This window comes from Syngnathus leptorhynchus, chromosome 5, assembly GCF_054491065.1.
Source record: "Syngnathus leptorhynchus isolate UIUO chromosome 5, UIUO_Slep, whole genome shotgun sequence".
Classification (NCBI taxonomy): Eukaryota; Metazoa; Chordata; class Actinopteri; order Syngnathiformes; family Syngnathidae; genus Syngnathus; species Syngnathus leptorhynchus.
The window spans coordinates 16,893,450-16,914,652 of NC_141199.1; the positions used below are offsets into that span (position 1 = coordinate 16,893,450).

At 46.5% G+C, this 21,203-nt stretch overlaps 1 protein-coding gene across 1 annotated transcript; it reads right to left on the reverse strand.

The window, feature by feature from the left end:
- Positions 1-230: 230 nt before the first annotated feature.
- Positions 231-20,386, reverse strand: mtnr1aa (melatonin receptor 1A a). Its single transcript, XM_085912193.1, has 2 exons — positions 19,882-20,386; positions 231-2,371 (listed from the first exon to the last, which is right to left on the reverse strand). Exons 1-2 carry the CDS (start codon positions 20,075-20,077, stop codon positions 1,491-1,493), a joined length of 1,077 nt encoding a protein of 358 aa, XP_085768319.1. The 5' UTR covers positions 20,078-20,386; the 3' UTR covers positions 231-1,490.
- Positions 20,387-21,203: the final 817 nt, after the last annotated feature.

Genomic DNA, 21,203 nt, shown 5'->3' on the forward strand with positions numbered 1-21,203 from the left:
TCTTCCGTCACGGTTTTGGGGCATAAATGTGGGTGTTCCAAAATCTACCAAAACGATGAGAAAATAAGCCTAAAATTACTGCTGAGTCTGTTCTGGCGAGTTTTTATTTTATTTTTTTATGACCCCATAAAATTCTAACGTTACGAATTTTAAAATGAACATTTTGTGATGTGGTGCATGAAAGTGAGCAAAGCCAAGCAGTAAAAAGAGCGACACAGCGTTGTGAAATGTATCTTGTTTTATTTTGCATATTATGAACAATTCCTGATATCCATGCATACAGTATAATGAGATCACAGGATGGCCTGATTACTAAAATATATGTTCCACGTCATGAAAGGGGGGGATTGTTTGTATTGAAGGGATTCAGAAGAATAAAACAGCACTTTATTAAGTGTCACAAATGAGCTTATTATTCAATGTTTTGTATTGGCGAGGCTTGGGTGGAACCTGATATATCTATATATATTTATTTATTTATATATGTTGTATTACTAATATAGCTACATAGAAAATAAATATGATGATACATACCATCAGTGTAAACAAAAACATTGGACATTTGTTGACCGGACTACGGCTACAAAGCAAAAAAAAAAAAAAGTGCCTGATGAGATCACAAGAAGACGTTAACCCTGTTTTACCGTCAAAAGCGGAAGTCGCTAGTGATCAATAGCAAATGCTAGCAGACTTCTAGAAACTGCCAGTGGACTACTTGGACTTGATGGTGGACCACCTTGGAGTTGGTACAACATCAAGAGTTGACCATTAGACGTTTCTTGTGGACCACCGAGAGCTGCTTCAACGCTTCGAGTGGCTAACGGACAACTCGAAGACACTGCCGATCACCAGCGGGAGCCAACCTGGAGCTGCATCAACACCAAGAGTCGCTAGTGGAACTCTCGTGGACCTCTGGGAGTTCCTAGCAGGTTGTCAAGAGTTGCTAGCAGACCAAATGAAGTTCATAGGAAACTTTGATCTCCAACCACGAGCAATTGCTTGGGACTCTCAGGAGTTGCTACAACACCAGAAATTGCAAGCAGACTACTTAGCGGAAAACCAAACGTTACTGGCTGATGTGTAGAAGTTGCTAGCAGCCTAGCAGCTGGTGCTAACGCGCTACTAGCATAGCGATAGAAGCTGCTAGTGGAATAGCTGGAGTTGCTGAAGTTGCTAGTGGACCACCAGAAGCTGCTACACTCCCAGGAGCTACTAGTGGAGCACCAGGAGCTTCTAGTCGAACAACAGCTGAAAGCCGGCTCCAAATCGGACCAGCAGAAGTTACAAGCTGACTTGGTCCCAGACTACGAGCTGACCCACTTGGAGTTCTTGGTAGAGCAGCGGTCATCTAACTTCAAAGCAAAGTGGCTGATAATAAGAATAAGATAATAATATGCACCCCTGTTGTAGTGATTGTGGAGGTCAAATTAGCACCGTGTCGCAGTCACTTGAGGCTTTTCCATTCTTTCATATTTGGTTTTTTTTCTTCTTCAGACAGAGTCCACCTTGACGCGGTTATTGTTCGTCATGAGCGGCGAGGGCTTGCTCTTGAGCCTGTCGCCGCCAACGCCGGCCTGATCGTTGGAGCTGTCCTGAAAGAAAAGTCTGGCGGTGCACAGCGACACCACAATGCGCTTGTACTCGCGGCGGAAGTTCTGGTTCAGCACGCCGTACACGATGGCGTTAAGGCAGCTGTTGAAGTAGGCCATGAAGTAGCTGGCCACAAACAGCCAGTCGGGCACCAGGGGCAGCGCCACCTCGGGCCGGATGGCCACCGCCAAGCCGATGAGGTTGAGGGGCGCCCAGCAGACGGCAAAGAGCACAAAGACCACGAACATGGTGACAAAGTTACGCACGTCGTGAGGCGTCAGCTTGGGCCGGTTGTCGGGCTTGACTCGGCGCCGCACCTGGATCACCAGGATCCAAATGCGTAGGTAGCAGTAGGTGACGATCATGATGGGCAGGATGAAGTGGAAGAAGACCACGGCGATAGTGTACGCCGAGCTGGCCGACTGCTCGAAGGTGCAGGAGTAGACGCGCGGGTCGTAGCGCAGCGAGCCCACAAACAAGTTGGGCACGATGGCCACCACCGTCAGAGCCCAGATGAGCGCCACGTAGCACAGCGAGTTCTTGTCGCTGTACAGCTTGTCGTACTTGAGGCTGTGGCAGATGTAGCAGTAGCGGTTGAGGGCGATGCCGGTGATGTTGAAAATGGAGCCGATGACGCTGATGCCCATCAGGAAGCCGCTGATCTGGCAGTGAGCGTAGCCCAGGTTCCAGCCGTTGTGGAAGATGGAGGCCAGCACCAGCGGGTACGGGTAGATGGCCACCACCAGGTCGGCCACGGCCAGGCTCACCACGAAGAAGTTGCCTGCGGTCAAACAAAAAATAATAATTGCTTTTCATTCCATGAAGTTTCCTTAAGTTGGATTTTGTTTTTCAATTTCATTCGATTTTGTTAACAATAACAACTCGACAAGGCCGACGTCCACTCGCACATTCGTTATGTCAACATGACTGTCCATTCCCATTATCGCATGCTAACATTCATTTGTGTCTTCACACACACACACACACACACACACACACACACACACACACACACACACACACACACACACACACACAAAGACGCGTGGCTTTGCTCACGTGGCAGAAGAAGCTTCCAGTGCGGACGCTTTGACAGCGACAGCGTCGGTGCCGCGAGCGACTCTACACTGACTGTCCATCCGTCTATCAGCAAGCCAGCAGCTAATCTGGGCTGACACGTTAATAGCTGCGATGTCTATTCGCTTCATGACTGGTCTTCTCTTGGGCAGGCCCGGCGTCAAAGCGCTACACTCCACTCTTGCAGCAGCCTTGACCTTGGCAAGGATACGATCGGTGAGCCTTTTTAGCGGACCGATTGGTCATCCGCTATCGATTGGTCTTTCCGCTTCAGCCCTATTACTCCAATTACTATTTCAAACATGCTACTTCCTTCAAGTACTTCCCAATGTCACAGAAGGACGTGACCGGTATTGTCGTCGGAAAGCGGACGCCTGAAAATCGGTGGTGGATTTAGGACTGTCCGCCTTCCTTTGAAAAGTGATCTCAAAGGGGAACCATGCCCCCAAATCCTAACAAATCCCAGTTCTGGCACTTCCCAAGGACACGGCGGGCTATTGTTGGAAGACTCTGGAATCTGAGAGCGATCCACTTGGTTTTATTTACCTTGGTCAGCTGCTCTGCGGCCCCGCTCTCATTACAACCTCCCCCAAGGAGACCGACGCTAGCCAAGAGCCTGATTGGACATTAGCTAGGAACCTCGCGTAAACCGAAACGCCGTCAATGTTTAATCTCAGTGGCTTATTTGTTTCATTAACGGCTGGCGCGCGGCGAGTCAGTGACTCGGCTCAAAACGGCCAGGAAAAAAAAAAAAAAAGTTCACACTTGGCTGAGTTTGGCGCGTTGAGACAAGCGTATGAGACGGCCACCTCGGCGCGTCTCTGCGGGGGATGTTGTTTCGAAAGCCGCTGAGCTGTCTCCTTCCGCTGGATCGCGCCGCATCACAACATCGTTAGGCGGACGGGCCGGGCCGCGCCGCTCGCCGCCGGGAGTCGTGCTGTTTTTTCTGCCGCTCGCTTTCGGAACGGCCAACTTCAACCTTCGACTGCTCATTTCTAGTTGAGACGGCGTTAGTTGCGCTGTCGCTTTGAATACGTACCGAATGTACATGCGATTTCATGAATTTTCAAGAGTTGCTTGATAAGTCAACGCCATGTGTCGGTTTGCTGTCGTCAGAGCAAGACGTTTTCTGTCGATCACCGGTGTCAAAATCAAGACCCGGGGGCCCAGATACGGCCCGCCACATCATTTTATCTGCCCCGCCAAGACAAATTATGCATCAAATTTACATGTCAATACTAAATTACCAATTGTTTTCAAAATAGCGATATTGCTAGCAATTTTTAATATCATTCATATATTTTTAAAATATTCTAGCAGTTTTTCTTAATCTCTGTTTTGAAAACTAGTTATTAACTCATCTGTATATTAATCTGAGATATTCACACTTTTATTTGGGTTGACAATTTCAAACTATGACGATGACACTTGGCTCCAGCCAGTGCCGATGACAACGGCAAGAGAGCGACTTTTCTTGTAACCCGAGGAATACACTTCATGTTCCTGTGTGGTTACGATTGGATTTGAGGGATATTGTCTTTTCATGAATGAAGCCAGGTTTCATCTCCTCGCCTCCCTTATCAAATCTATTTCCGGAAGCCACAAACCGCACACGGGCGCCCGAACGTAAAGCACGTTAATAATGAAACACAGAAACGTGCACGGCCACATCTGACCGTAGCCGCGCAGAGATGCGGGAAAAGGATGCGGATTTAGGGAAAAGCCGTAATGCGCCACATGCTGCTTGACCTAAATGGCCCCTGGGATTGGAAAGTACTGAGGCAAAGCAGCGGGGGGAAAAGGAGGTTGAACGGATGACTGTTTGGCTTCTTTCTTTTTTTTTTTTTTTCATCATATGGCGGTGCCTTGTGATTTAAGTGACCCGATTTGCAAATAACTAATATTCAGCAGATTGCCCCACACTGAAAAAGAAAACTGAAATGATATGGATATTAAACCCTGCTTTGTCTGCGGAAAGTCCGCTCAACTAATAAGACAAATGGTGGAGCAACACATGTAGACAGGCAAAATCTAAAAATCACAATCTTGAAACAATTTATATGACAGCATATTTTAGAGTCACTTACAGACATAGTAGAAGAAAGCTATTCTTCATTTGTGTCTGCAGTATGACACTGCCCCTGGTGGCCAAAGTGGGAAAACCAGAAGGAGCAGTACAGTAAATCAAACTTACTGTAAATGTTTAAAAGGATCACTCAAATGATTTAAAACAGTCGTACAGGACATGCAACTAGTTCAACTTTATAACTGTACTGCAATCTGAAATGATGCTAAACTGTTTCGCGTTAACATGATGACTCACAACTCTTGCTTATGAGAGAAGCGGAAGTCGAACGATAAACATCTTTTTCTCTAAAGATGTCATCTTCCGGCGGAAGGCCATCGAGTTAAGTAAAGCCCACGACGCGTTCGGGCTACGTCCGAGGCTAAGCGCCGACGCGGGTGCTAGCGTCAGCAAAACAATCCGCCGCTGCCATGTTAGCGACAGTTTGACAGAGCGACAAGTCAGCAGAAAGCTGGTGCTCCCCTTCAGACGGGGAACGCTACGTCGTTGTTGTCCTACTTAAGCAAAGAGGACAAAAGGATGCCTGGCGGACTTTGCGGACTTTGCTCGTGTGGCTAACTTGCTGGGGAGGAGCTGGACTGACTGGAGAATATTTGGAGTACACATGCTTCACCCCGACCAGGCCCGGCCCGGCCCGGGGGGTCCATACAGTGTCCCGCTCACTGTGACCTTTTGTCTCAGTGAGATCAGAAACAATATGACAACGCGAAGCCAGAGGAAGTGCTACATCCATTTCCATCCTTTTATCAACAAACAGAAATATTACCGTAATGACCTAATAACCTGAGGTTGAGTACAAAATCGGCAAAAATGTTCATGGTTGTGTTCCGACGTGAAAGCAGATGTTTGCAGATGTCTAATTTGGATCATTTCCAAAGACAATTTGGAGAATGTTCACTGCTAAGAAGCTGAAATTCCAAGTTGACATTAAACGATGCCAAGAAATCATTCATTGATTACGCAAGTGATTTGGAATATGCACGACACGCAAGTCATTGTGTTACCGTCATTATTATCTTTTTTTTTTTTTGGGCGACACACTCAAAGCGTGGAATCAGATTGACAACATGACACGGGACAAGTTTGTCCAGGGGGGCTTCATCGGCGCGACTTGACTGGACCTGTCAGGCTGTGTCAGACCACCAGCTGTGAGGCTCTGGCTGAAATCCAGCGTGACACCACCCGTGGTGTTTTGTCATCTCGGCCGCCTCGCCGGAGAACGTAAGCGTGGCGGACAGGTAGGTACTCTGGCGGGGGATGATTTCAAGTCCAACGTACACCAAGGTTCAAAGACCATCAATAGAAAACTGTTACAAAAGTAAATCGAGAAAAATGAAAACAAGCATGAGGAAATCCTTCCCACAAGGGAAAGGATGTGGTCAAGTTGTAATCTGGCCAATCTTGCCTTTCGCACCTCCAAGCCAGCTTCGTTCGTATCTGTCTTGATATCTACAATGCCTCCTTTTCTTTTTTGGCTGGCGTCCAATCAGCTCCCAGCCCGTCCTCGTGTTTCGCCACCTGATCCTCCACGTCTCGAGCCAACTGTACGTCGTGCGAATTGCTTTTGAGTGGCTCTCTCACACACATACACACACACAGACACACACACGTATAACGATTTGCCATGGGCAAACTGGTTTTGAAGTTTCAAACAGATTAGCAACCCGAAAATGTATTTCCAAATGTATTTGCGTTGGCACAAACCATGCCATAAATGGAATGAAGTTTTTAAAGCGTGATTTTTTTTTAGAATTCCGGTCCCATCAAATCACAACATGTTGTCCAGGTCGTGAAGTCGCTAAGCAGCCCCAGACCATCACTCTACCAGCATCGCGTTTGACTACTGGTATGAGGAATTTTTATCTTGCCAGGTTAGGAACACGATTGATTTGGATTACAGTTGATTAAGGTCGGACAGGGTTGGCTTTAGGCTAGACCATTATGCTACATTAAGCTAAAAAAAAAAAGAAACGAGACCCAATAGTGTGGCTAATGGTCATTTAAAAGGCCAACGAGCTCAACTGTGCTACTGGAACTCAATCCACATTTTTCACTTTTAGTCAATAGAAGCTTCAATTCTTTCCAAATAATTGGATTTTTATCCGTGTAATCACCGGGATTTGGTCGTGACAGTCTCAGACATCACAAACACACACACACACACACACACACACACAAAACACATTCAGTGGATCCAAACAGAACGTGCTACGTCGTGAGTCGTCGGAATCAAAGAAAAACACCTCAATCTTTGCTTACTGCCAATGCAAAGCTGAGATTTTCTCTCGCCGAAGCCACACACGCACATTCAAAGCCGACTTGCAGTGTGTTTTGACAGCAGCTCGGTTTGAAAGGTAAACGGGAGGGGAAGACGCCCGCCCGCCCGCCTGTTAGAAGGCAAGCCTTGGGGCGACGGGACCCCGGGACACCTCCGACCTGTCAACCTGGGCCGACTCCTCTCACGGAGCTTGGCGCGCACCCGGGCTGATAACTTATGGATACGGAAACCCGGAGTGTTCAAACCAAGATCAACGATGATGTGCGTGGGGATTTTTTAAGAAAGCCCCACAGGGAGACGTTAGCGTCTCTTTTCTGTTGCTGGCAGATGTTCTCTGTTTTGGGGGGGATTTGTGGAGCCAAGAAACGTAGAGAAAACAGAACGGCCTCTCTTGACCCGAGTGCGGCCATTCAAGACCGACTCTAAGAGCAGTCTCGGGTGTCGCGACACCAATTGACACTCTCGGCAATCAAAAAGTCAATTTGAAGGATCACCCTCGAGCGCCAATGGTACAAAAAAGATTGTGTTTCCGGAACATAATCACTTTTTTACACCATGTTTTTCCTCAATTCAATAACAGGAATGAGGAGTGGTAGGCAAAAAAATAAACACTAAAAATTGCCAAACATGATGAAGCGGGATATGAATTGGTTTTTGGGCCCCGCAGTGAGACGAAGAAAGCAGAAGAAAGCCTCGCCACACACAATGCAGAAGAATTATCTGCTGAAAACAGACTTTCATTCTTGTCCTCACCCGCCACCTGACCCGGCGGAAAACATTTCATCGCTTCTAGCGCACCGCCTCGCTATTTGACGGGCCGGCCAGGTCGGAGCGTGGCCTGTCTTGAAAAGGCCGAGCTTGGCGGGGAAGAAGGGGAGGGGGGGGGCGTCTTCACGGGTTGACCCAGTTAGGAGCGCACATTACCATTGTCCACCAGTTCTGTCTTTTAAAAGGACAACCCAAAAAATGTCCACTCGAAACAATCATAATAGATGCATTTACTGTACGAGTTCAGCTGGAATAGGCTCACCATTGATCCGAGGGAGACTAAATAGTAAGCAAAATGGATAAAGGAGAAACAAAAAAAACAAAAAAAACGCCATGAAGTGAAGTCTTTGTGGCTTTTTGGTCGTGTGACAACTTGTGCTGCTTTATGAGTAGAAAAAGAAAATAAGCCCGAGGGAGCGCTTCTCCAACTGTTACATAAACAGCATCTTGTATGGACGGACACATGCCTTTGCTGATGTGTCGCGTCTTGGGGATTCAACCTGAGACATGCTAACCGAGGCGTGCGTTGCGTTGTGGTTGGCGGGCGGGCGCCGCTCGCTTTTGAGCTACAGATGTCCGTCCGCAAATGTTTTGAAAGTGTCATCCTAGAAATATCCAGCTAGGATTTTGACCGTCGAGGCCGCTAATGCACGCGCAAAATGAACGTCTGTCGTGGACTCCCATTTTGCAATTAGCGAGCAGCTTGATCCCGTCAGAAGATTGGAAGCATCCCATTTATGTCATTCAGGTCCCAGGATGGCAAGGCTCTAATGAGGACTAACTGGCGCTCATTACAGAACGAGCACACTGGTACTTGTTGGGCTTCAAGGTTGGAAGGTTAATGCGCAGCGTGAGCGACGCTACCGCTCACTTTTGGAACATACCATTGCCGAAAGGGAACTCGTTGCAAATTTGGTGCGAGTCATGAAACACAATTGAGCTTTTTTTAAAGGAGTGGGAATGTATAAAAGCCAATCACAAGTGTCCGTTTGCGACCGCTAGCAACATTAGCATTATATGACGCCAGCCCCGTAACATGAAATGTTGCCATTTTAAGCGGTGGGATTGAACAGAAGCCATTTTGCGACAATGTAATCACAGGTCTCTGTTAGCGTCCGTTAGCAACATTAGCATTACTAGACAACAACGACGACAACGAAACACCCATTCTTAATTTTAGCAATGAGCGACAAAGGTGTGACGTCATTCTTAGACATCACTTTCCAATATGCTCTTTCCCTGAAGTACATTCAAAGCCGACCGGGACAAGAAGAGCAAACGAGCGAGGTCACCTTAATGGAGCGCTTAGTATGCGAGTGACAATCGACCACATGTCATAATATCCACCGTGCGGTGCCAGCTTTACGGGAATGCAAGATGGGTAAACAACGTAGCGCTCGTGTGTTTGGCTCATGGGACGCCGGGACACCGCACCGCTGCACAGCTGATGCCCAGCACGTGTTGTTTGTTTTGCCCCACTTTCCTGGTGTGACAGATGCTGGCAACTTGGCCGCTGTGTGTTGAAGGTGAAATATTTGCGAGCGCTATCGGCAAACATGAACGGGACGCTTTTCTTGCCATCTGTCTCTCACTCCCCTCGCCCCGCATCCAAATATGTAAAGTTTGATTACTCTCAGCTGAAGGTTACTGTCAAAATTAAAACAATAAGAGAATTATACATCTTGAAAACAAGTACAAGGCCTTGGCTAGCTTAAAGTTAGCATGCGATGGAGAGGCCATTCGCACACGAGCTAACGGTTAGCATCTACTAGGTTCTTCATTTTTGTCTTTTTCTCTTACCAAGATAAAACTTCCTGACCCGGCTAAACCGCACGTTTCGGTAATCATTGCGCTAATTCTCACTTGAGTACGGCTATAAGCAAAAGTGTCACATCAATTAACCTCAGCCCAAAAAAATTCTGGCCTATATGTCGGCGTAGCGATTCCCGTGTAAAATGGAAGTCGGCCAGCGTGTATGATTATTCTGTGCCGCTTTTGACCCCAATTGACTGGCAAAGAGCTCAGCGTGTAATCTTCTTACGCTATAGTTAGCGTAGCGGTGAGTTCAATGTCTTTCCCTGCGTCTTCGGGGCGCACATAGTCTAGTATTATCGTAAAGGCGCCCGAACATGATGAGGCGCTTGTTATTGCTGCGCTTATCTTGGCCATAATCTGACATTATGCGTCAGTTTTGGACTCTCTCTCTAATTTCCTATTTTAGGGCGCTAACCGCTCGGCGGAAGGAGCAGCCGACGATGTCTTATGCGCACGTGATCTTTTTAATCATCATTTTTTTAGTTATCTTTCTTTTCAATCGCGTGCATCGTGACTCAAGCGGGCTCCGGTAAAGTGCATGGCGTGTCAACGCAACAGCTGGCAGACAGACGTCAATCTCTCGGGCGCTGGCAGACAATCTGCGTCTAGCCCAAAACGATGTAATATCCGCCGACAACGACGGCCAACTGCTGCTCGGAGAACTCGCACGTCACCGCCGCCGCTACGCTCGACGGGCGCATTCATCGGCATTTCAAGTTGCTTCGTGACGGACTGTTTTTTCTTTTTCGCGGCGGCCTTTTGAGCTTGTAAGCACTCTGGCAACATGTCATTTACCTCTTCAGGAAATGAAATTCTTGGTAATCATATCCCAAAGCCTCAACCCCCCCCCTTAAGGTTTAGAAGCGTAAACTCATTTAGGATCCAATTACGTATGCGCTGAACAAACGAGCGTTACGTCAGCGGGCTTTCGTAGACTAATTGAATTCATTTTCAGAACGTGTCGGGTAATTTTTGCGCTCACAACAAATTGAGGCACAGCCAGACATTGTTCACACTCGGCGGGGGGGGATGTTCTACCCCCCCACCCCCACTTCCCCGGGGTAAGTCACTAAAAATGCAACAACACATGAGGAATTCATGAAAAGTTCCACTCTGCTGGACTCAATCGGGGATATTTTTCGGAACAGAACAGAAATATTCCACGCTCCTATCACTTGGCTAATCCGAATATAATTGCAGTTGTCACGGTTTAGCCTTCCCAGGTTCAGATTTTATCATCCGTGTTAGCGCGGCGAGTCGTGATTCGGAAACGCTCGGCGCCGAGTCGTCGCAAAAAACGTCAAGCCCCGCGCATCGATGCAACATTGCCCATCGTCGTTCGTTGAGCATTTTGTAAGAATCACTCGTGGAAAATATTTTTACATATCCACTTTTTTTTTGCTTTGATGGTTTTTTTTTTCTTTTCAATTTCTTCTTCCCGACCCTGCAACCATTTGAGGCCGTTCACTCAAATTCTGCATGATAATAGAAAAAAGTCAACGTTTTCAATTCCCGCTGCTGACTTTTCCTTCAACTTGCTTATCGACTCCCGACTTCAGCACCGTTTGATCCGAAAGCTTCGAGTTTGAAACTGAAAATTAATTGCTCGACCACCGCTCCGCTCCGGAAGAGTCAGCAGACAGCGTTTTATGTTCGCTGTCCTACTGCTGTCACCGATATATCTATATTACATTTACCCTCTCTGTCTCTTTTTTTTTTTTTTTTTTAAATCCCGCCACGTGTGAGCATCGTATACGATAATCGCAGCGTTTATGGGTCACCACAAGCAATTTCATTATTTTTCCAACAGGAATGTGTCATAATCTCCCTCCTCATATTTAGTGCGCCTCCACACTGCTAAAATGTGACACAAAATCGGGAAGGTGCACGTACATACAAATATACAGTATAATAAAAATAAAATAGAAATTTAAATACATAAATGGATTCATTAAAAAAGTCAAATATAGTATATATCTTAAATCACAATCCTGTCGTGCGGCTACAGCTCGTTAATCAGATTTAGCAGTGACTGTTTAATTGGAAAAACACAACCATAACAGTAATATAACTTAACTGCAAGCCGTAAAAAAGAAAAAAAAAAAAAAAAAAAAGCAGACAAACACGCTATTGCTTCTTCCAGACTCTCATGTGCCCAGCGACAACACTTGGTTCATTCCAAAACGAATCCCGGAACATTCCGAGCTGGTGGATATTGCGTAATGCAAGTTCACGGAGGGATTTTATGAGAAATCTTTTGTGTTTGTGTGCCAGCGTGTCTCTGTGAAATGTCCAATAAAGCGCAGGTCGGAGCTTCTTGCGACCACACATTTTCCTCCACTTCAACTGTGATATTACCAGTCAACTTACAGAGGAACCTGATCATCAAGTGAATTCAAAAAAGTGATAGCTCAACACCTGAACCCCAAAACCGTAATCCTAAACCCAACATTGATACGTCCGCTCGTAAAAGCAAACCTCAAATAAAGGAACCTCCACTCCTGAATCCGAAACGTGTTCTTCCTTATCTTTTTTGCTCTTGATTCAGCTTATGAGAGCATCTTGGTAAAGTCAACATGAACTCTCTCTCCCCTGCCTTTGTTTTGTGTGGGCTAATTCCAATGGCGTGCGAGCCACAGCGAGGATGGCGACGCTCGCTCCGCCCGGTTGAATGAAGCTCCATTCACCGCAGCGACGTCGAATGACATTCACGTGTCTGCTGGAATAATCGTCTTTACACACCGTTGACATTAATCACGCCCTGCTGAGTGATTTCAGTGATTTGTTTTGAAGGACATTGAATATGTTTGAAGAGACCTGATGAAAACGTCCAAAGACTTAAAACAATTTATGACTGATTATTTTTTTTAATACATCTGTTATTTTTTGAGCATCAAGCCACTGGGGCTTACCATTTAAGCATCGAGCGCTTTCAATTGATCAGTGGCACGCTGCATGTTGCCCTGCTAGCTACCTATAGCTAGCGGCTAGCACCGACTCAAACGTGTACGATTGTCATTTGAGAGAACGTCTACATTTCAGAGCCTGATTTCATATACACACAAAAAAAGATTTTATATACACACACAAAAACTCAAAACGGTGCAACTTTATGCTACAGTATGTTTATGAACTTATATCACATTTGGGGCACATTATTAAGTGGCTCATGACGCTTTGAACTTCACCAACCGGGGCCTATTTTTTTTTTTTTTTTTTTAGGAAAACGTGTGGTGTCATTCCGTGATACGCTAAGTAGTAGCCATGTGGAAGTGTTGTGTTAAACATTCGACGGCAGGCAAAGCCCAGCGCATTTTTTTCTCCATGAGCGCCCGCCTTTAACGGTCATGCAATGTGACGCATTCACAGCTGGAAGCTGCTGAATGGCGCACGCACTCTTCTTCTTCACCGCCGAGTCGCGGCGTTCGACTAAGTGCTTCGTTCAAGGGCACCTTGGGAGAATCATTCCGCTTTAGCGTTGTCCCGTTTGGCGAAGAGAGAAAGGGGGGGGGGGGGGGGATTCAAACTGGCGCTCTTCCCGCCTCGTCCCACGGGCGAGTTGCGGGAGCCGTGCGCGTGCATGCGATGGAGTCGTTAGCGCTTCGCGGTGCGCATGTGTTCTGCATAATTCCCCTTGGATGAGCATTCGCTTTTTACTTGTTCTCACTGCCCTGAGCTGTAGCAGCAGCAGCGGCAGCAGCGGCGGCAACAGCAGCAGCAGCAGCGTGCGTCATGCTGAGCTCCCGTCAAGCAGAAACAACTTTCCACTGTAGACTATTGTAAATACATCAAAATAGCACAGGAATGGTGAAGCGCACGGGGGGGGAAGAGGGTGTTGGGAGTAAATGTCTGCTCACGCTTTCATGTATGGTCTCATTAAGTGTTTTTTTTTTAATAAAAAAATAAAAGAGAGAATATCTGAGCTAAAGAGCGTGCGCGCATGATAAAGCAAGCTTGTGGGGTGGAAGGAGGAGGGCGGGAGGGAGGGAGGGAGGGGGGTTGCCCTCGATAAAGAGCCTGTTGTCACGGCAGGACCACAACATCCATATCCGCATATCCAATAAAGAAAAATCATGGAAATATAACGTTAACATCACAGCAGTTGCTGTTGGCAAGAGTTAAAAGGATGCAAGTTGGCCATTTGTTTTTCTTGAGCTTTCAATTAGACGAACTAGACACATGGATCGTAGCGTCCGCGGTTTAGGTTTGGCTTTTTTTTAAATTCATTTCAACTTGATCTATGTCGTTGGGTTGCTGAACATTTTTTTTTTTTTTTTTGCCATCACACTTGGCATGAAACACAAAATTCGAACAAGTCAACTCAAGGTCACATGAGCGTGTGCGTATAGGATGACGTTTCACCGTAAAGAGACTCAGAGACGCCCCCTAAAGGCAGAATTGTTGAGGGTTCGGCAAGCGATAAAGCCATTTCGGATTCAAAGCGCTAGCTAGCGTCAAGAGCCCCTCCGCAGGTATGAGGCTTGAACAACCGTGAGATCTTTGGACCTCAGCAGGAGTGCCGGGTCAGCGTGATACGAACAGACAGGATGTCAGGTAACATGAAGCCGCTCAGGTCAAATGGGAAACGCAACGGAGCCATTTCAAAAATAAGGAGACAAAGTCTCAGCACAATGTACAACCAGAAAAATAGAGAGAGAGAGAGGTTTTCTCACTGCTGATATCTGAGGAGGGACGGACGCATCACGCGTAATAACGCAAAGCATATCTTCGGAAGGGGATTAGCGCCGGCACGCCGTGTGTGCAGATAATCCTGCAAATATGAGAAAATCATAAAATAGTCTGAGAGCTGATAGGGGAGGGCTTGCTGGCTTGGCGTTTCCCGCCTGGTCGACCCCCCAAAAAATATATTTGGGGGAAGAAAAAAAACACGCCGACGTGCTTGGATATACGATGTCAAACCGCGACAAGACAGCAATGACGTCAAAGTCGATCTCTCGCCATTCAAGCGTGAACGCACAAAATATTTGTGATTTCCCCGTGCTTGACACATTCTTAATCGTGATTTATGGCAGCACAATAGCGCAACACTTTCAACGTTTTCAACTCAACTCGGGAACAAAATGTGTGACTCATATTGGGGACGAGTATCTTTTATTGACTCACTTTACTCAAATTGATGTCTTTTGTCTCATCGGCAAGGTCAAGCCTTGTATTCATTTAATAATAATAATCATAATAATAATAAATTATATTTATAACGCACTTTATATTCGGAGGAATCTCAAAGTGCTACATGGCAAGTAAAAACAAGAATAAAAAGCAAGGACGTGTATAAAACAATTGGACGACAACCAGGATATAAAAACAGGAATTACAGAAATGCCAAAGTAAAGAGGTGAGTTTTAAGTCCGGTTTTGAAAGAGTCAGTGGATTGGGGTGCTCTTAGGTGGTCGGGGAGGGAGTTCCACATGGCAGAAGGCCCGCTCGCCCATGGTGCGCAGCTTGGTGTTGGGGACATGGAGAAGGTGAGAATTGGATGAGCGGAGGTTTCGGGTGGCAGATTTGGGGGCAAGGAGTTCTTTGAGGTATGGGGGAGCATGTCCCAGGATGCACTGGTGAGTGAGGAGGGCGATCTTATCATTTATTCCAAATTTGATGGGGAGCCAGTGCAGAGAACATTCGGCCAAAATTCATGTTGTCATTTAATTTCTTTTTGCCAAAGTATTTGTGCTGTATTGTTCAAGTTGCAGCCGTGAAAAACATGAATCGATCAACCTCGTTTGCTTCGATTTCGTCTTCATTTTCATGTCTGGCGCAACAAAATAGTAAAAATGACTGACACAAAAGAATTTTGTGTCATTCTTTCATATATAGTAAAGGTAGGTTATATCGATGTTAGCTACTTGGCTAAACCTTGGCGAATGAACAGCTACTAAACATCAGATCTTATCCGCTGTTTTATATTAAGGATTAAAATCGGCCAAAAAACGTAGCACAAAACACATCGTGTTTATTTGAACTGTTCTCGGCTTTCACGCCGCGCGTTCGTAGACAAGGTTAGCCAAACAAAAGATAGCATCAAGCGCTGCGGCGAACTGTAGCAAAGAGATCAGCTAGCTAATGAGATCTTTGTCATATCGACACCATTTTAATCCCGAGACGGTGTCGCCGGACACGGGCAGACATAATTAGCGACCGAGTCTTCGCACGGGAAGGTTATCGTCGTCTCGGATTCGCAGTTTGGAATTAAAGGCCCGGCGGGTAAAGGAAAAAACCAATCTCCTAATCGTGGTTCTCCCACTCTCTGGCAAACTGTAAATTAATTGTCGAGTCATGACCCGCCGGCTCTTGCGGGCTGGCTAATTAGTCCGCAATTTTTTTTTTTTACCCGCCGGGCCATCTTCGGTCTGAGGCGTCGTCAATAAGCCGCCGCCGATGCTTATGGTGGCATTCGGCGGCGTAGCGGGACGGACCCAGCGAGCGGGCCTGGAGAGCAGCGGGTGCAAGCGGCCAAATATGCGCCTTTTAATTAAATAACACCTGCGTACCTTCTGTTTTCCCTACCGAGAGCTGGCAGATCAAGACGTGGCTATCATATTCCCGACTGATACTGCAGGATTTGCCGCCGCGCCGTTGGGTTTATTTGGCTAGCCTGGCACGATAACGTGCTGGAAAAATACATGACTGCTTGTACAAGTGTTAGCGTGAAGTTGAGTTTGCTGATGGAAAATACTTGAAATGCGCTATACTTTGTTTTAACGACCTTTTGGCACTTGGCAAAATTGCAGTATCACAATACGCAAATAGTTTAGCGCGCGCATCACCGTATAGCCAGTTTCGCTGTTAGCTTGAAATGAGCATAAATTGATCATTTAGCGTGATCGCTAGATTGTGTATTTTTATCTGTCAGCCATTCAAGCAAATTTCAACTGTGTGGAAAATGACGACCACTCAACGACTCAATTAATGGCTTCTTTTGAGAAGATGGAACAGAATGTGAGATTCTCTGCAATGTTGATCTTATCTCCATGATGCTGAATGAGTGAAGGTATCTGAGAGGAAGCGGCCTTCCCTGAGTCTTTTCTCGACGGATAGGTGAAGCGGAAAGGAGTTTTCTCGGCCGGGCTGACAAAAGAGGCAGTCCTTGTCATCAGAGCACAATACCTACCGGCTGGCAGCAGGCCCGCTGTGCAGCGTAGCTGAACAATGGCGCCCAGGCTGTTCAAACACAAATTAATATTGTCCACAACGAGGTTGACGGGACTGCCATGAACTTGGTGGAAAAACGACAACTTTTATGATAAACTTCCACGGACCGCTGAGTTCCGAATTGTAATAAAGGCACAAAAGTAAATTGCAAAGCGGTGACCCCCGCCAGATATGAGACAAAGAATAACACGGGAAAATATGGGCCGTTTTTTGCAGTTCGTCAAATTAAAAAAAAAAATCTTGGTGGTTTTTTTCATTATTTTTAACATCTGTTAAAAATGTTTGTGTGACCTCCTTGATGGAGATATTAATAAAAAAATATATATGAATGAATATGTCAATAAAGATGGATTGTAAATGAGTCAGATCCTTCAGAAAGAAAAAAAACAACAACCCTAAATCCGTTCCGCCGTCAAAAATCACACGCGTGCAAAATGGATCGACGTGATAAAAAATCATGTGTAGTGGCTGAGTGTTGCTCACAAAGTCTTTGAAATTCTCCAAGCAGGAAACTCACATTGGACACAAGCGGATTTGTTTTCCTTTCATTCATCCATTTACGCTTTCATGATCCAATTTCCGTTGAGGATCTTTCCAAAACAAAGCCAGTGGATATTTAGAAAAGCCCGGAACGTTCCATTTTTAATAGGAGACCTCGGCAAATGCCGCATAATTCTGCAGGACTGTTTTTCTTTTTTCCTTGTGCGTGTGTGAAATATTCATTATGCCCAGAGCCACGAGAACGTCAGAGTTTTTTTTTTCCCCTTTCTTTTAATGAACGGGAAACAGCCGGAAATAACATCCCGGCCGACACGCCGCCAAGTCACGCAATAGCTGAGGGTTGAACTTGCGTGTCACATTCAAAACAGTCAATGGAATAACAAAAACAAACTCCGGGGTTTATGTTTTTTCCCGTGCTCGAGCCGAGCGCGCGGATGCATCACTTTTGCCGATTCACTCCTGAACGTCTCGTTTTTATGAACAATTGGCGCGAAAAACGACAGCTCGTGCAAATAAGTCCACTTTGGGTTAGCTTGCACGCTTGGAAGCTAGCTGCCGAGACCATAGATATACAACGGCTAGTGTTTGTGCCGTTCTTTAGCGTCATCAGACATGCGGCTATGAAAAACGTGGAGAAAAGATGCCAACCAACCCCGAGCGTGTTTCGGGGAATGTTGAGTGATGACATTAACGCAGGTGTCAGTCAAGTCGATGCTATCTCCGATGCTAACTGTGAAAAGGCGATCTGAGCCTGTGCTGTTTTCTTATCTTTTATTTTGATAAGCGTCTGCTCAGCCATGTGACACGTATTAGCAGTATGATACAAATGTTAAGCCAAAGGAGAATTCGAGAAGAGCCCCCGTGACGAAAGCACGACGGAGAAACGACGTCAATCCATCTGTCTGCCAATTTGCATTCATTTCTGCCAAAACCGGGCCGGTGGCGAGTTAGGCACGCACGCACGTCACCCGCCCCATCTTCGATCGGAAAGCGGCACCTCGGAGACACCCGCGGGGGGGGGGGGATAATGCCAACGCCGCTAAACACATTTACGCAACGATTCGATCACTTGCTGGAGATTGTCGGAACTTTTCCGTTCTGGGGCATTTGGCTAGTTAACTACGCTCGCCGCTGAACTCTGGCGGAGGAGGCGGCTGCTTTACGACCCCCTTGCATGTAATGAACGGTGCTACTTCAAAGAGGCCGTTCTCTCAATGTACCTCTTGTACCCCCACCGCCTCCATCTTCCTTCCCCCTTGCGGCACACTTCAATGCGCTAGCGCTGACAAGTGTACACATTGCAGTACTAACGCGAGAAGAGCATGTCGCCATTGTCCCACGGTGAGCTCCGGCGACTCCAATCTTACTGGCGGCCCAGTTCAAATGGATCTTGAACGTCTATTTCCGTCATTGGCGGTGAACGAGTGAACCGACTCCAGCGGCCGCGTGAACTTCACCGTTCCGGAGCACACCTGTATTTCCACATTTTTGGATGGATGTTTTGACAAGCCGAGTTCAGTCGACGACGTCGTTATCAGCCGCTAGCCGTCATTCCAAGCTGACGCGAGCGAGACCTTGCCAAATCCAGCTGATTCACTAGACTCCAAACGAACTCAGAGGACACTTCAGTTGGGCTAAAAATAAGACGAGGTACGCCGAAAACATCATTAGATCGATCCCCCGAGCTCAGAGCTGCGTCGATTGTCCGGAGGGCGCCGAAACGTCACGGGAAGCATTAATGCCCGGATGAGGCGGCTTCCCCCCTTTGGCTTCAGACTGCCAATAATTGCTTCAGTTGTTGCTCTTTGCTCGGCTCTCTGTGCTCGCTGGCTCGTTCGCTCTCGCGCTTTGGGGTCAGTGAAATTACCTCCGCTTCAAAAAGTAAGCTGTGGCCAGTCCACGCGAGCCGGCTGCCACAAAAAAGGGCAAAGGAACAGAACATATCTTGCCTCAACAGGAAGCTGACCAGTGAACTGCAGGTGGAAAATAAATACAACAATAATAAAAACGAATGGAAGCTTGACATGGGCCTAATGGTTGAGTAGCGAGCTTTGATAACTCTGTTATTGGGGAAAAATATGATGACAAGATTCGCCAGCAAGAAATCACCCCCAAAAAACACAGCAAGTAACTACTCACTGAAATGTGTTTTTTTTTTAATCTGAAATATTTGTCTACACGGTTTCTTTTAACAGTATTATAGAAGAAAAGCATAGAAAAAAGTACTTTTGATTTAAAAGACACAAAAGGAGCTGAAACAGGAGTCAAACTTGCCACGTATCAACATGGAAAGGGTCACATTAAAACGTGAAACCTATCACGTTGAAAACGGACGTTTCTCTGGAAAAAAACGTTATTTGTTTGTTAAAACATGACATTTCTTATGTTAAAAAGTGATATTGACCCCGCCCCCTTGCGAGGAAAATGCACTTCTCTTTGGAGAACATTAGAAAATAACAATTATGCCAATTACACCTCGTCGAGTAAAGAGTATTTACATTCCCGAAAAAAAAGCAAAATGTCCAATTTCACCTAGTAAAACAACTGTGACAAAGTTTGCTCCAAATTGCGCGCGGTGTTCCGGAATGCGACCCACCTGCGTTCCGGAGCTTCTTGTTCCGATAAACGGAGAAGATGACCAGCAGGTTACCCAGGATGTCCACCACGATGGTGAAGATGAGGAAGCAGCCCAAAGTTGTGGTGACCCACGGCGGGCGGTTGAGAACGGCGTCGGCGGCGTCGTCGTCGGGGTCCGGCGCGGTGCTGTTCAGCTCAGACCCATTTGTGACCATTGTACAGGGAGGACGAACTTGATTGTCCCGAAAGTGAACGAACCGAGCCGAGGGGCCGGCCGACCGACCGACCGACCGGCCGGCGGGGAACTCGGCGCGCTATCGGCGGGTTCCCACTGCCAACGCCGGGACTCGGTCGCCTGGCGCGGCTCCGGTCCTCATCTTCCACCGCCTCCTTCCTCGCCCTTTCCCGGTTTGAGTGACGGCGAGTGAACTTGTGTTTCCTCCCCGCACCATCCCCTCTTGTTCTGTTTCCTCCCCTCGCCTCACGCGGCGTGTCGCTCCTCTCCCGAGTCCACGCGTGTTGTGTGTGACAACTTCCACACGCCAGAAGCACCAAGTTGGGGGGGGGGGGGGTCGGTTTTCAGGCGATAGGGGGAAACACTCCCACCCTGAGACCGAACTGAAGAACTACAGGCTTCATTCATTGAGCACAGCCATTCACGATTTCCCCCCCACACACGACCAACGGCGCTTCGCGTTCTTCATTCACGATTTTATCCTCGTCTTTCATGAAAACGTCACCAGACAAGGCGACATGTACAGGGACGTGTCTCTCTCTCTCAATGAACTACTCTGGCTCCGTTAAATGCGCATGAAAACACTGCTAAGTTTACATTTTTTGGAGCAGCTTTCGAATCGGAAATGAACATAAAAGTGAAAACGAAAACTCACTTCCAGTTGGACTCAAATTTTTCATGTAAAAAAAAAAAAAAATGTATGTCTAATGTCTGAAAATCGTGATAAGTCGTCATCAAAATATTATGTGGAAATCTGTACTCATTTCAGACTTTGAAAATATCACAAATATTCCTCTAGTAGCGACATTGGACTTGAGGCTTTTGTTTTAGAATATTTTAATGGCTTTCTTATCGCTCGGAGTTAATTTAAGGTATGAATCTTCCCTGGCATCGAGGTCCTCTGGTTCTGTTTACAGCACACGCACGGTCATATTTTAAGAACAGACGTGATTTAAAATTCTGTGATAACATTAAAAGTGTTTTATTCCTTTTTAGTTGTAATTTTATTTCTACTCTCTGGCAGTGTTTAAAATAGCAATTGTTATCGTTTGATCTTTGCAGTTTTTTTTAAACAGGCTCTCTACAATAATTTTTAAGGCCTGTCT

Coding starts and splice junctions, on each gene's coding strand:
- mtnr1aa (XM_085912193.1), bottom strand. CDS start 20,077: ATGGTCACAAATGGGTCTGAGCTGAACAGCACCGCGCCGGACCCCGAC. Junction 2,372..19,881: donor CAAGAAGCTCCGGAACGCAG/GTGGGTCGCATT, acceptor GTTTGACCGCAG/GCAACTTCTTCGTGGTGAGC.